Here is a 13,210-nt window from a genome sequence, read left to right as displayed (position 1 = left end):
GGAGGGCCAAAGGTTTCCCATTCCTGATGTTAATGAAGATCTACACACATTTAGGTACTTGTGTACAAGCACGGCGCCCACGATATTTGGTCGCAGAACTTTTAATCACATCGCATGGCTTACACCCAATGCACTGCGATGCGATTTAAAATTGTATAAGCCCCCTATAGAATGTTAAATTGTATAAGCACCCTAATGGGGGCTTACAATGTTAAATGCACCCCCATGCCACCCCCACTATGAACGTGAACTGGAAGCGTGGCGAGCGCAGCGAGCCCGGGAGGGGCGGCGGTACGCATCCTCCGACCTTTTTTATACCCCCACTATCCACGTCGGCGTGGAGTTGATTATATATAGTGTGGCGAGCCCGAAGCGCGGCGAGTGCAGCAAACCCCGCGAGGGGACGCATAATACTTACGAAGGAATGCTCGCTGCGCTCGCCATGCTTCGGGCTCGGTGGCTCGCTGCGCTTGCCACACTATATCAAAATCAACTCCACGCCAACGTGGATAGTGAGGGTATGAAAAGGTCGGAGGACATGTACCGCCGCCGCTCGCCACGCTTCGGGTTCACGTTCATAGTGGGGGTGGCGTGGGGGTGCATTTAACATTGTAAGCCCCCATTAGGGTGCTTATACAATTTAACATTGCATCACATTGTATGCCATATACAATGGTATACAATTTTTTATTGTATACCATCGGGTGCCAATCGCATCGCATGCCTTATGGTCTGTGATGCGATGGGCGCCGTGATAGTACACAAGTACCCACATTTACAGTCACATTAATATAGAAATTCAGAAAATTCTAAAGGGTTCACAAATGTTCCATCTGCACTACAGTCATTTCATTTAAACATATCTAAAAAGAATAACATCACAAAGCAAGAAACATTTATTTTTTATTGTATCCTTCAAATGCATCCCTTATTTTTTTTTTACTGATACAGCAATATTGTATTCCTACTGTTTATTACACCTATAGCATGTAATCCAATCCACCTGAGGCAAATATTTAACAGTCATGGATAATACATGTATAGCAAAACACCAAGGCTAGTGCCAAACTAGGTAACATACTGTAATGTGACAGTTATGTAAGGAAAATAACACCCAGCATTGGTCCTTTTTACAGCCTTAAATACCATAAACCATTATTAAAGATAAATTATCATCATTCTATAATGAGGACTAATAATAGCAGCATCCAATTGAGCATTAGTGTTCACTGAAAAAATACCATTCTGTTGTTCCCTAAGGTGCCTGTGACCCTGGAATGGGTAAATAGACAGTACTATAACATACCAACAGTACATGTATAGGATTGGCAACAGCGCTCAAATTATTCCAGTGAGTGTATTTAACTTGAAAGGGGATGCCAAGAAGTGGGTTGTCCATGAACCCTTAGGACAGGCATGTCCAAACTGTGGCCCTCCAGCTGTTGTGAAACTACACATCCCAGCATGCCTTGCCATAGCTTTGGCATTCCCCAATAGCAAAACGGTGGCAAGGCATGAAGGGATTTGTAGTCTCACAACGGCCACAGGGCCATAGCCTGGATATGCCTTTCTGAAGCAGTATTCTATTTATCTTAAAATGGTACAATCAATATATTCACACCGAGCTGGCCTATTCCTGTGAATATATCCAGGACAATTGATAGTACAACTTTAAGATAAATTGCCTACTGCTTTAGAAATACTGCCATTTTCATTCATTAAGGTACATCTCACATTACATTACACAAGAAAGGTGAGAGCTCAGTATCATTTACAATTACTGATACCAACAATACAGCTGGTAAAAATATGTGCAAAAATAAAAGTATTCTAAATGTATTCTACAAATAACAGTTATATATATTTATTACATACAGTTATATATATTTATTAAGGATTAGGCAACGATTTCTGAAAAAAAATCTAACTATCTTTGCACGTGTTACATCTGCCCCACCTGCAGTGCTCATGGTTTTGCCTATGTTCCAAACAAATTTGTCCTGCGATCAGATCTGAATAAAGGCCATTGTCCAGTCCCTACCTTATAAAATAGTTTAGCAGGGGGGTGTGGGTCAGTTGGTCACCAGCAAGTTGTTAGACATTAGGTCGACATGTGTCTAGGTCGACATGGGTTAGGTAGACATGGGGGTTTTCACTTTTTTTTAGTCCTGAATGTCGATACAGTTGACATGGACACCGGTTTAATTGCCCCCTCGCATGGCTCGACTTGCTTCAGGCCTTGCTTTGGGCTCAGTGCACTATTTTATTCTCCCACCATGCCCTAGTGGATGGTAGGGCATGACATAGCGCCTGTCGGCACATCACCTCAAAAAACTGAAAAACCCCATGTCAACTTTTGGCTGTCGACCTAATGACCCTGTCGACCTTCCTGCATGTCGACCTAGTCACATTTTGACCTAAATGCCTGTCTAACAACTTGCTGGTGACCCAATGACCGTATCCCTAGCAGTGCACCCCACAGTGACTCTTGAAATAGACTGGAGTGCCAATGTCTCCCTTTCAAAGTGTTTATTAGTCTGTTTTTCTTTCTAGTTTTAGTACTTCATAGATACTGAGTTTTTGGAAAATACATCCCACACGTAAATATTTGCAGTGTCTGCCCGAGTGTTCAATCATTTGAAGGTACAACGTAGTGCCCCTTTTTAGACCACAAGGTAAACATAAAAGAGAGATAAATCCAGTATGTAACTGTGCTTCATATAAAATATTCAAATGGCCCAATAGAATATGCAAACATATATAATAAATGATTGCAGAGAAGTCCCTGCTCTGTCTCTGAGTAAGCACAGGACCTTTGTACGATTAGAGCTACATTATGCCTCAGACATATCCATGAACTTGACTTTCATTTAAACGGAGAACAAGCCATCTCTGTAAACTGCTCTATATTTCATTAGTAATATAACTGAACCTGGATCTATCAGTTCTGGCAAACACCACATGGAAGTGCAATAAATATACTTTAAGACTGTTTTTAACAAAAATAATTAAAACAAGATTTCAATTAAAAAGGCACATAGGAAGAAGAGACCTATTCAAGGTTATCTTTAGAACGTTATTGTACATTTTGGAGATTAGGTAAGATGGACAATGACCAAGACTGAGAATGTTGAGATTTCCAGTAATTTCACTAATGGGGACCCAAACCAGCTTTGCTTTCCTGAAGTCTTCCAGTAGTAAACGGGTACATTGTTTTCTGTGAGGTCCAAGGACACACTGGAGAAAAGCATGTTAAATAAGTTGACAAGCAGTCCCAGTTTATCTCAAGTGATCAATCGTTTGTCTGGTCTTGGAACACATTTGGTGATAGCTACTTTCCACAGAGCAGGTGCTAGCAGAAGGCTTAATGTTGTCACGCTCAAAATAAGGAGGTAGACCTGAAATTAGATGGCATATTCTTTAAACAAACAGTAAAGCAAGTAGAAACGTTTTCCATATTTTGCCATGACATTACAGGATACATCTAACACTTTTAGGGCCACATTTATCAAACAGTATTTGTGGCTAAACGGTTGTTTTCGGGGGTTAGTCACAAATATTAAATATCCCCTGGATGTACCAAAGGGGGACCGCAGCAGGAATCTCTGATCCCTGCTGTAGTCCCACCTGCATCGCCGTCGGCCGCATCCCCCTTAGTTTTCTATGGGGGATGCAAAGCTGCCCGATGTATCAACATTGGGCAACAGCGGTTCACATCCCTGGGCTATTGCCATTCTGAAATGGTGATAGCCCACCGTAGCCTATGAACTATGAACCGCACTGCCCCGATGGCCTTGGCACAGGACATCGCAAGGACAGGCTCTTTTTGGAGCCGTGTCCCTGCGCCTCAGGCATCATACATGCCGCTGATGGGATCGCATTTTTACAGTGCGATCCTGGGTGGTAACATTCCGCCCAGATTGCATTGTAAATGATAAATGAGCCCCTTAGGCATCAAAGTATATCTGTCCTTAATAGTGTTCACTCTAGGATTTATGTAGGTCAGGGTGCTGACCACCAGGAAGGACGCTGATCACCGGCCAGGGCACTTCAATCAGGAAGGCACATTTTATATTAGAAATTTACATTAGAAAAAAAAAAAAATTATATATAAAAAAAAATTGCACACTGCACTAGGTTTAGCACCCATTAAAAATGGTCATACTCTGCTATGCCCATTACATATTCTGTCAGCATTATGGTTAGTGTGGTATAATGTGTACAAGGCATTACAGTGTGTGCCAATTACACATTATGGCACACACTGTAATGCCTCTTACACATTATACCACACACCATAATGCTCATAATGGCGCAGTCTTACACACAAAAAGGGCAGGGTGCATTTTGAGGTTTTAAAAACAGGCAGGGTGTGGCACCCTGAAAAAGAAGCTTAGAGAGAACACTACTTAAATGTTAAGCTCATTAGCAAAGTACAGCTTTAAGCCGATTTCAGTATGCTCCTACGACCAGCGGCTTCCCCCGGCAGAGTGTCTCGTTTTCATCAGCAACCATTGCTTGTCGTTGATGAAAATCGGGACACTGGGCGATATGTTCAAGGAGCAATACATCGCTGAGTGGGCATGTCGCCCCGTGTGTACGGGGCTTAACATACACATGCAGGGAAATGTAATGGGGTTCGAGAGTGCCAGAAGTGCAAAATGCTGGTCGATCTCAGACGTTGTTTATAAAGCCGCAATCATTTTGCTGTCCAAGGTTGCTCGGCCTCCCGCACCTGCCAAACTTGGGCGCTATTAAATTTCCCTTCTGGAATGTTTTTCTAAAATAAGTGCAGAGCCTTGCCCCCTACCTGTCTGTAATGCACCATATGCGACATGTGAATCCTATAAAAAGTGATCCACTGCATTTAGAGATCTCTGCACTAATAGAAGTAACATAACCCTTTCTCCATCTTAATCCACATACACATGGGTCATTCCTGCAGTGGATAAGTGTTGACAAAAAGAAAGTCAACTTTGACCTACATGTGTCCAAACTGGATACAGATATCATTAGAGCAGATATCATGGTAGAGCAATAGGATTGGCTCATGTGCCTACACAAGACAAACATTTTCAACAATTCTACAATCTGCACATACGCAGTACTCACCTCGCGGGAAATTATCCCAGACCTACGGGCTCTGCTGCCTAAAACAAATGAGAACTCACTGACTTGAGCCAGTCCAGCAGACACAATCCACTTAATGTACTGGCTGCTTTTTGGCAAAATCACAGACAGTACCAACACTGCCAAAACAAACTGCAAAAAGAGAGAAATACATATGTAGATGATGCATTATCAAAAAGAATACTTTTTGCAAAATAGACATATATATATATATATATATTTATTTATTTGTTTTACACTAAAACATGTACCCTGTCTTCTGTGACCCAATTTATACTGCATGAGAGATGCAAATTATTAAGAAAGTAGTTTAATTATGTATACAGAAAAATGACTGACATATTGGGCCAGATGTAATGCGGTATGAGTATGGTGGCCACACGGGATGCTGGCTGAACTCAGATTTCTTTTTTTTTTTAAAGCAGCAGTCCTTTACATTGCATGGTTTGGCCTGGTAATAGACTTTACTACCTGCATGGCCGCCTGACTCACACCGCATTACATCCAGCCCATTATCTTTAAGGGCCGTATAGTTTCTTCCTTCAGACTGAAAGATGAAAAAATAAAAAAGTGACATAATGGGACATCAGTATCGAAGCTTGCAGATAAAAGTGGAGAATGATAAAGTAACAATCCGCTCCTGTTAGTTTATTGGCTGCGTTTTAAAAATTAGTGCTAGGAGCTGATTGGATGGTACTTTATCTCTCTTCACCATTACCTTTGCACTCTCAATCTGAAGAGAAAACTATGGCCTTTAAAGATAATGGGTGAGATTTAATAGGATGAGAGATTCAGAAAGTGAGAGATTTGGGAAGAAATCTCCAGTTTTTTTAAAGCGGCAATCATTTACACTGCAAAACCAGTTTGATTTTGCTGTGCAAATGAATGCCGCTTTAAAAAAACTGGAGATTTCTTCCCAAATCTCTCACTTTCTGAATCTCTCATCCTATTAAATCTCACCCATCGTGTTAGTCATTTATATGCACACATCGTAACAATAATTGAACTACATTCTTGAACATATGCATATCTAATTCAGTGTATATATGGCCCTTAAAGCATACAAAGCATTTTTTTCCCATTTATGAAAGGTGAAGTGGTACAGAAGCTGGTTTCAAGCCTATCCACTTATCTCCCTAGAACAAGAGCTAATCTTAATGGCACAGTTTTCTTACACAGACAGAAAAAGTAAAACAAAACAAAAAGTGTCCCCCTATATAACCCCTCAGTTTAAAAATGCTTTTACATTTTGAAACACTAAGATGGTTCTTTGTAAGGAAAGACAAGCGCCTTGAGTCCTATTGGAGAAAGAGCGCTATAAATCTAATAAAGAGTAAATACTAGTAGAAGAATAGTACATTCCAATGCTACATTACTAGAAGTCCCCTATTGGCCCTCTAATCACCTCCTTTTTAACTCGTCAATCAGATACTTTATGGGCAGTGAAAAGATTATGGACTTTGGCATGCCATGTACATACAAGTTAACTGTATTGAATTTATATTTTCATATCTATCTATCTATCAAACAATTATTACTTTTTTTATTATTTATATTCTGTTTATAAAAAGAGACAAAAAATTTTAATACTAATTACCTTCATAATCACCAGTGTCAATGTCAAGGACAAAAGAACAGTCAACTCATAAATTACAAATGTTGGAAATACATGAAGCCCTGTTAAAAAACAAAATGTAATTGAAATGTATAAATAGCACACTGAAAAATAATATTACAAGGAATTGTGATATAAAATATTTCTGAAATAGTACATGCAAATAAAAGGTGTAAATAAATAGTTTTAGATCATGTTCATTAATGGGGGTGACCTTGGGTAAAGTAGTTTAGCCTAATTGCTTACATAGGATTCAGTGTTTGTTTACAACCAGATTACACAGTGTTTTTGGACCTCTACTACTGAAATAGTGACCACTTGCTAAATTTGGCATTTACTAACTTGGTTGTGTGGTATGATCTTTTGATAGTCAGCATTCATACTGTCATTAGACCGACCTCGGAATCCTGATTGCCAGGACTCCAACAGGGGGGTGAGCTCTACCATGTGGGAGAATAGCGTTTGTCAGTTCGAATCCTGACTTTAGGGAGGCCATCCGGCACCCGTTAACTCTTACCACACAATGGTACAAAAGGCCGTTTGCGCTTTTTTTTGCACTAGAAATGGTTATAAACTATTAACTATAAACTTATTTTATATATATAGTTTTCATTTTAGCTGTATTTTGTCTCTCTGTTAAAATAGTTGAAGATTCCTCTATTAAGGCAATATAAAATATAATATTTTTTTTGGTTGATAGATCTTATTTATCAACCAATTAAATTTCAAATAATACAAATGCTGAAAGACCTATATCTGCAGAGCAGGATATATGTCACTGGTCATACATTTATGACCTGCAGTAAAATATTTCTGTCCAAAAAAAACCAATTGTCTTTCTAGAATTAGGGAGAGTTTCCTCGATTACACATTAATACCCCTTTCACGTTAAACCTAAGTTGTCCATTATTATTAACCCTTCTTATAACCAGGGTGGAATTGCAGGGTTTGCCGTGCCGAATTTTAAGCTCTGGCCCTTTCACACCGCACCCCGTCCGAGGTTCATATGTCCCAACCTGGCAATACCCTGGGTCCGAGGTGCAATGTAAAAGGGGTAGGAGTAACCAGACATAAAAAAAAGTAGAAGCCTAAAGAACGGTCCTTATACACAGAAGGTATATTCTATTATTATAAAACTGAAACCTGATATTAATTAGGCGATCACACACACACACACACACACACACACATCTGCAGGGTGACTGAATCACAGCATTAGCACACGCATCACACTCCTCAATTTAAGGTGAGCATGCCATGTACATAAGGTGTGACGTGTACTCATAGGAAGAAAAGGGAAACAGCGACCACAAGGGGGGAGTATTAGGCACGGAAGGTGGTGGGGAAAATTTTATTAGTATTTACCTATAGATGCAAAGAAAATGATGGCCAGGAAATCTCGTATTGGTTCAATGCATGACATAATCTCCTCTGTAACCATGTGCCCTTGGGATGAAACAAGAGCTCCAGCTAGAAAGCATCCCAGCTCCATCGACACATCTAGGAGTTCTGTTAGCTAACAGGAAACAGAACATTTTTTGAGCTATCAAATCAGAACATAACAGTTCCCTGGCAGTTTGTACAACTTATTTTTTAACAATAATTAAGATATCTGCATGTCTTACACATGATAAAAAAAAAAAAAAGATACTTTGTTCTGTTTAGAAATGCTACAAGTGCTACATAATGAAAGAAAAATATGTATGGCTTCATTCTGAAACAAGTTGTGAAAGTTATTTATATAGAAATGACAAGATAAAAGTAAACTCATCAAAAAAGAGTTTGCTCGGAATGTGTCAGAAATGAATGTACATATTTAAGTAAAGAATGGAATTCTAGTTTAACATCTTATTTTTTCACCAGGTCTTGGAATGTACAGAGCTTCTGCAAGCCACAAAAACATGACTGTTCCCAGTAATTTATGCAACTGAGTGTAAATCCTGATTTCCTTTCCTCTATGGTAATATAGGTATCAATGTGAGGTGTTGTGAGGTAGAGCCTCTAGCATTAATATCCAACTGAATATGTATGCATATACAGTACTTGCTCATAGAAAGACTCCATTATACCATATAACAATGACAAGTCGTACAGTTTATACAGACAGCCAATGCAAAAAATGAATTGCACTTAATTAGCCTTCACGGAAACAAATCAGTACTGATGTGTAAAGCTGGATATCCTTTATAATGTGAATAAATAAAAATTTACAAATTTTCTAAATGTATGATTGACTTATCTGAACTTACTGTCAGCATAAGAAAAACAAAAGCAGAAATTCCCATGACAAGAATTTCTTTATTTCCTTTGCTTTCAGTATGCAGCTTTCTGTAATAAGGCCCGATGAGAAAGGTTTTCATAATTAGACAGATAAGAAAAACCGCAACCAATGAAAAAAGTATTTGTCCAGCCAGCATCAGTATTCGGAAAATCTCCAGCACAACACTAAAGATAAAAAATAAATAAATATTGAGTTATAAATCTACAGACGTTAAACACAAGAAAATAATCCTACTAACGGGTTCCTTAACTCCTTTACTGTGAAGGATGAGTGGGGTTTATACGTTAAAACTGCATAGGACAAGTCCAGCTCATTCTCCACAGTGATCAGGGCAGTTAGAAAACAAACAAAAATAACCCTGCCCACCCAGTCCTGCCAACCACTGGTGTCTGGTGGCAGCTCATGCACAATGATGTCATGTTACGGAAAACATATAATTAAATATATGAATTTATGGGCATATGAACTTTAAGACTAGGTATGGATGAAGATCTCCCCATGCATTTAGGTGCACCCATATTTGAAAAAGTGAGTCATTTTTTAAATGACGTAGACCCTAGTAATATTACTCTGCAATACAGAACACGTGTTTGTATATTTATATTACCCCCATAAGGGCCACTTGGACATGAGGGGGTACCCACATTAAAAGAAGAGAGTCTATTATTGCAAATGACGTAGACTTCTTGTAGCCAGTTTTCTGTACATGGGCTTACATATGTGGTGGTAGGGAGCCTTCTTTTTCCAATAAGTTTGCCTCTAATACTGCTTTCACTCCGCAAATGCAGGGTCGCACTGGGACAGGTGTGACCCTGCATGTGCGGTATGTTCAGATTGCAGCAGCGAACCGGTACTATTGCCGGTTCGCTGACATCATGTGGGGGAGTGGCAGAGCGTCATCAGGGGCGGGGAAGGAGTGCTTAGAGCTGGTGCTGTTTCAATTGCTGCCTCCTCCATAGCGTGAACAGGAAATGGGTCCCTCAACCTGATAAACCCGTTCACACTGCACAGCAACATGGTAACGAACCGGTAATAACCCTTCTTCTTACCTGGTTCGAATTGCTGCATTGATACTGGTTAGCTGTAACCGGTAACCCCATTCACATCGCTCAAATTACCGGGTCACACCAGCAAGAGACCGGCATGAACCCAGTAATTTTGTGCGATGTGAAAGGGGTATAAGCTGCTTTGTCTGAGGATCTTGAGACAATATAACTCTGTTACAGAGAGATATTGTCTGGGGATCAGCAGCCTTTTAGGCCTGTTGTGTTACATATTTTTATATACTGTAGTAGTGTTAAAATGGGACTCAAAAATGAACGAACAAATGCTGTAGAACAATGTTAAGCTAAAAATTTTACTTCCACAGCACTTAAATAATGTATATTTCCAAAGCTCCCATTAATGACTAACGACAGAGATAAAAAGAAATCTTTTAAAAAACAGATGAAGTTGTCAGAAGTACACAGAGTAGACAGCCTCCAGCAAACATATTTGTACTGTTTGATGTGTGACAAGCAATTTTTATTGCTGGATCATTTTCTGCATGGTTGTCATATTTAACCTTTTAAAAGACAAAATTACCTGGAGTAAGTGCTCCCTCCTGCTTGAATAAGAGTTGGCATAGCAGCAATGAACAAGCTAAGCTGGACGTCCTGCATCACAAGCATGCCAAGTAGAACACTACTATAATCAAGCTCACCTGCACAAACACAAACATGGAAACTGGTTTAGTGTCCAAAGCATAAGAAAGGACAGGTCATCTACAAGACACACATTTATGTAGAATAAGTTCCTTAGTTAAGCAGGTGAATTTTTTTTTTATAGTAAATGGCATGTAGCCTGAACTGCCACAGTATAATCTCACAAAAGCCACATTAATTCTTTAGTTTTTTAGGTTTTAGTATGCATGGTGTTCCAGTTACAAAAAAAAGGTACTTGTGTATTATAGCGGCGCCCCCGATGTGCATCGTGCGATGCGACGCGATTTTTGCCCCCCATGCGATGAAAGATCGTATAAGCACCATAAAGGGTGCTTTTAAGCACCCTAATGGGTGCTTACAATGTGAAATGCACCCCCACGCCACCCCCACTATAAACGTGAACCCGAAGCGTGGCGAGCGCAGCGAGCCCGCGAGGGTCGGCGGTACGCGTCCTCCGACCTTTTCATACCCCCACTATCCACGTCGGCGTGGAGTTGAGAATAGAAAGTGTGGCGAGCGCAGCGAGCCACCAAGCCCGAAGAGTGGCGAGCCCCGCGAGGGGACGCGGATACCTTCACAGGTATCGGAGTCCCCTCGCGGGCTTCACAGGTATCCGCGGGGCTCGCCACACTTTCTATTCTCAACTCCACGCCGACGTGGATAGTGGGGGTATGAAAAGGTCGGAGGACGCGTACCGCCGCCGCTCGCCACGCTTCGGGTTTACGTTTATAGTGGGGGGGGGGGGGAGGGTGACGTGTGTGTGCATTTCACATTGTAAGCACCCATTAGGGTGCTTATACAATGTTTAATCGCATCGCATGGCATTGTATGCCATGTACAATGTCATACATTTTTCCTATACATCGCATACCATAAGGCATACATCGTATGCCTTATGGTATGCGATGGGCGCCGCCAAAATACCCAAGTACCAAAAAAAATAATAAGAAATTCAATGCTAATACTTAAAGATTGTAAGATAATATTTAAAAAATTGGATGTTAATAAAAATGACCAGCCATTGATGTAAAGACAGAGCACCATTTGCGTCAGCCAAAAAACACACAGATTTCACAGGACCTGTGTATTTTCAGGAGAAAATGTGTTTTCTTTTTCTTTTTCTTTTTTAATCAGGGGATCGAATTGAATAGACTGAGTAAAAAAACATTGGCAAAACATCAGGAAACAGCTGTTCTTCTATGCTGATTGGATACCACCCTCTATTTTACGGTTTTACACACCATTGTGTACTACGTTCTTGAAATGTATGTGCCTTATTTTATGTTAATTCTTTAAATGGGGATCAAGAATATTGTCAAATCATAGTCAGTTTGTCAATGAATTCAGCAGATAGTAGGCCACTGTTACTCATGTCTGACTTCTGATATCTTCTCATTTTCATGATAGTTCCTCATCTAAAACACAACTGCTAAGCCAAGCTCATATAAAAAGAGATCTATTTTCAGCAGCATATAGCAACTTTAGTGATGATAATAATACCATGAAAAATAGTGATGAAAAATTCCTGTGATTTCATTTTTTGATGTTGTCAGGAATAAAAAGCAGTGCCTGGTAAGTCACAGGTCTTCAGCGCATCCTGCTACCTGATGTAGCTTTTTCTTGAGGCACTCTCCCAGATATCACCTACTAGTTTCCCAGGCAGGGGTATTAGCACTGCGCCACAGTGCCTGCCCACAGCTACACATAGCTCTGAGACGCTTGAAACTCATTTACATTATGACATTATAGCTCAACAGCACCACCTCTGGCAGATGCTGAAACTACCTGCTTAACATAAGTGAATGCCTTATAAGAGAGGGCCCTGGTAGCGCCTAACTACCCACTCAGGTGACTGGGAGCATTACCAGTCTCCTATCAAAGGGTTTTTCTTTGTTGACAGGAGTACAATCCCAAATCTATTTTCAGAGAGGACACGAACAGAGACAAAAAACGGAGCTAAAATTTTACTTTTGTAATGTTTACGCCAAATCTGCTTGTGTTATCTCCCTTTACGCTCCCGCCCATCCAAATGCATGCTGTTGCTCCTGCACTTCTGAGTCACCCATGTCTTTCTTCCCTCCCCTTTAGAATGAAAGTATGGTGGTCTTTGTTAATTCCAACACATATTTTTCTTCCTGCCTACTGCCAAAGGTAATCTTTATCATTAATAAAGAAATAAAAATAATACACTTTATAGATTTTTTTTTACTGCATATTTGTTTAAAAATATCTATTGCATTTTAAACTAAGAATATAGGTCATTGGGAAGTGTATTTTATTACCATCTTTATCTCCACGAGACCCGCCTCCAAGGAACCTGGATACCAAGGGTGTGCTGGACAAAGACAAACACGTTGAAATGAAGACACTCTGAGTAGGTCTGATTTGCAGGAAGTGGCCCCACAGCAAGCCAAATGCAATCATTAGAATGGTCATAAAGCATGGGCCTTGCACTGCTATTTTCCACACCTGCAGGACCAA

General features: G+C 40.2%; 1 protein-coding gene across 1 annotated transcript in view; it reads right to left on the bottom strand.

The window, feature by feature from the left end:
• Positions 1–890: 890 nt before the first annotated feature.
• The window catches only part of SLC9D1 (solute carrier family 9 member D1), a 25,558-nt gene continuing 13,238 nt past the window's right edge, over positions 891–13,210 (bottom strand). The window contains exons 7-13 of the mRNA XM_083168716.1: positions 13,012–13,198; positions 10,611–10,728; positions 8,995–9,190; positions 8,111–8,261; positions 6,728–6,807; positions 5,113–5,262; positions 891–3,398 (exon numbers count right to left, since the gene is read on the bottom strand). Coding sequence (XP_083024842.1) covers positions 3,285–3,398; positions 5,113–5,262; positions 6,728–6,807; positions 8,111–8,261; positions 8,995–9,190; positions 10,611–10,728; positions 13,012–13,198 — 996 coding nt within the window. The 3' untranslated portion in view covers positions 891–3,284. The remainder of the gene's footprint in view (positions 3,399–5,112; positions 5,263–6,727; positions 6,808–8,110; positions 8,262–8,994; positions 9,191–10,610; positions 10,729–13,011; positions 13,199–13,210) is intronic.

Source organism: Crinia signifera, chromosome 2, assembly GCF_055691185.1.
Source record: "Crinia signifera chromosome 2, ASM5569118v1, whole genome shotgun sequence".
In the NCBI taxonomy this organism is placed as follows: domain Eukaryota; kingdom Metazoa; phylum Chordata; class Amphibia; order Anura; family Myobatrachidae; genus Crinia; species Crinia signifera.
Note: the sequence above shows the minus strand (reverse complement) of the source record. Positions and strands in the feature narration are given on the sequence as shown.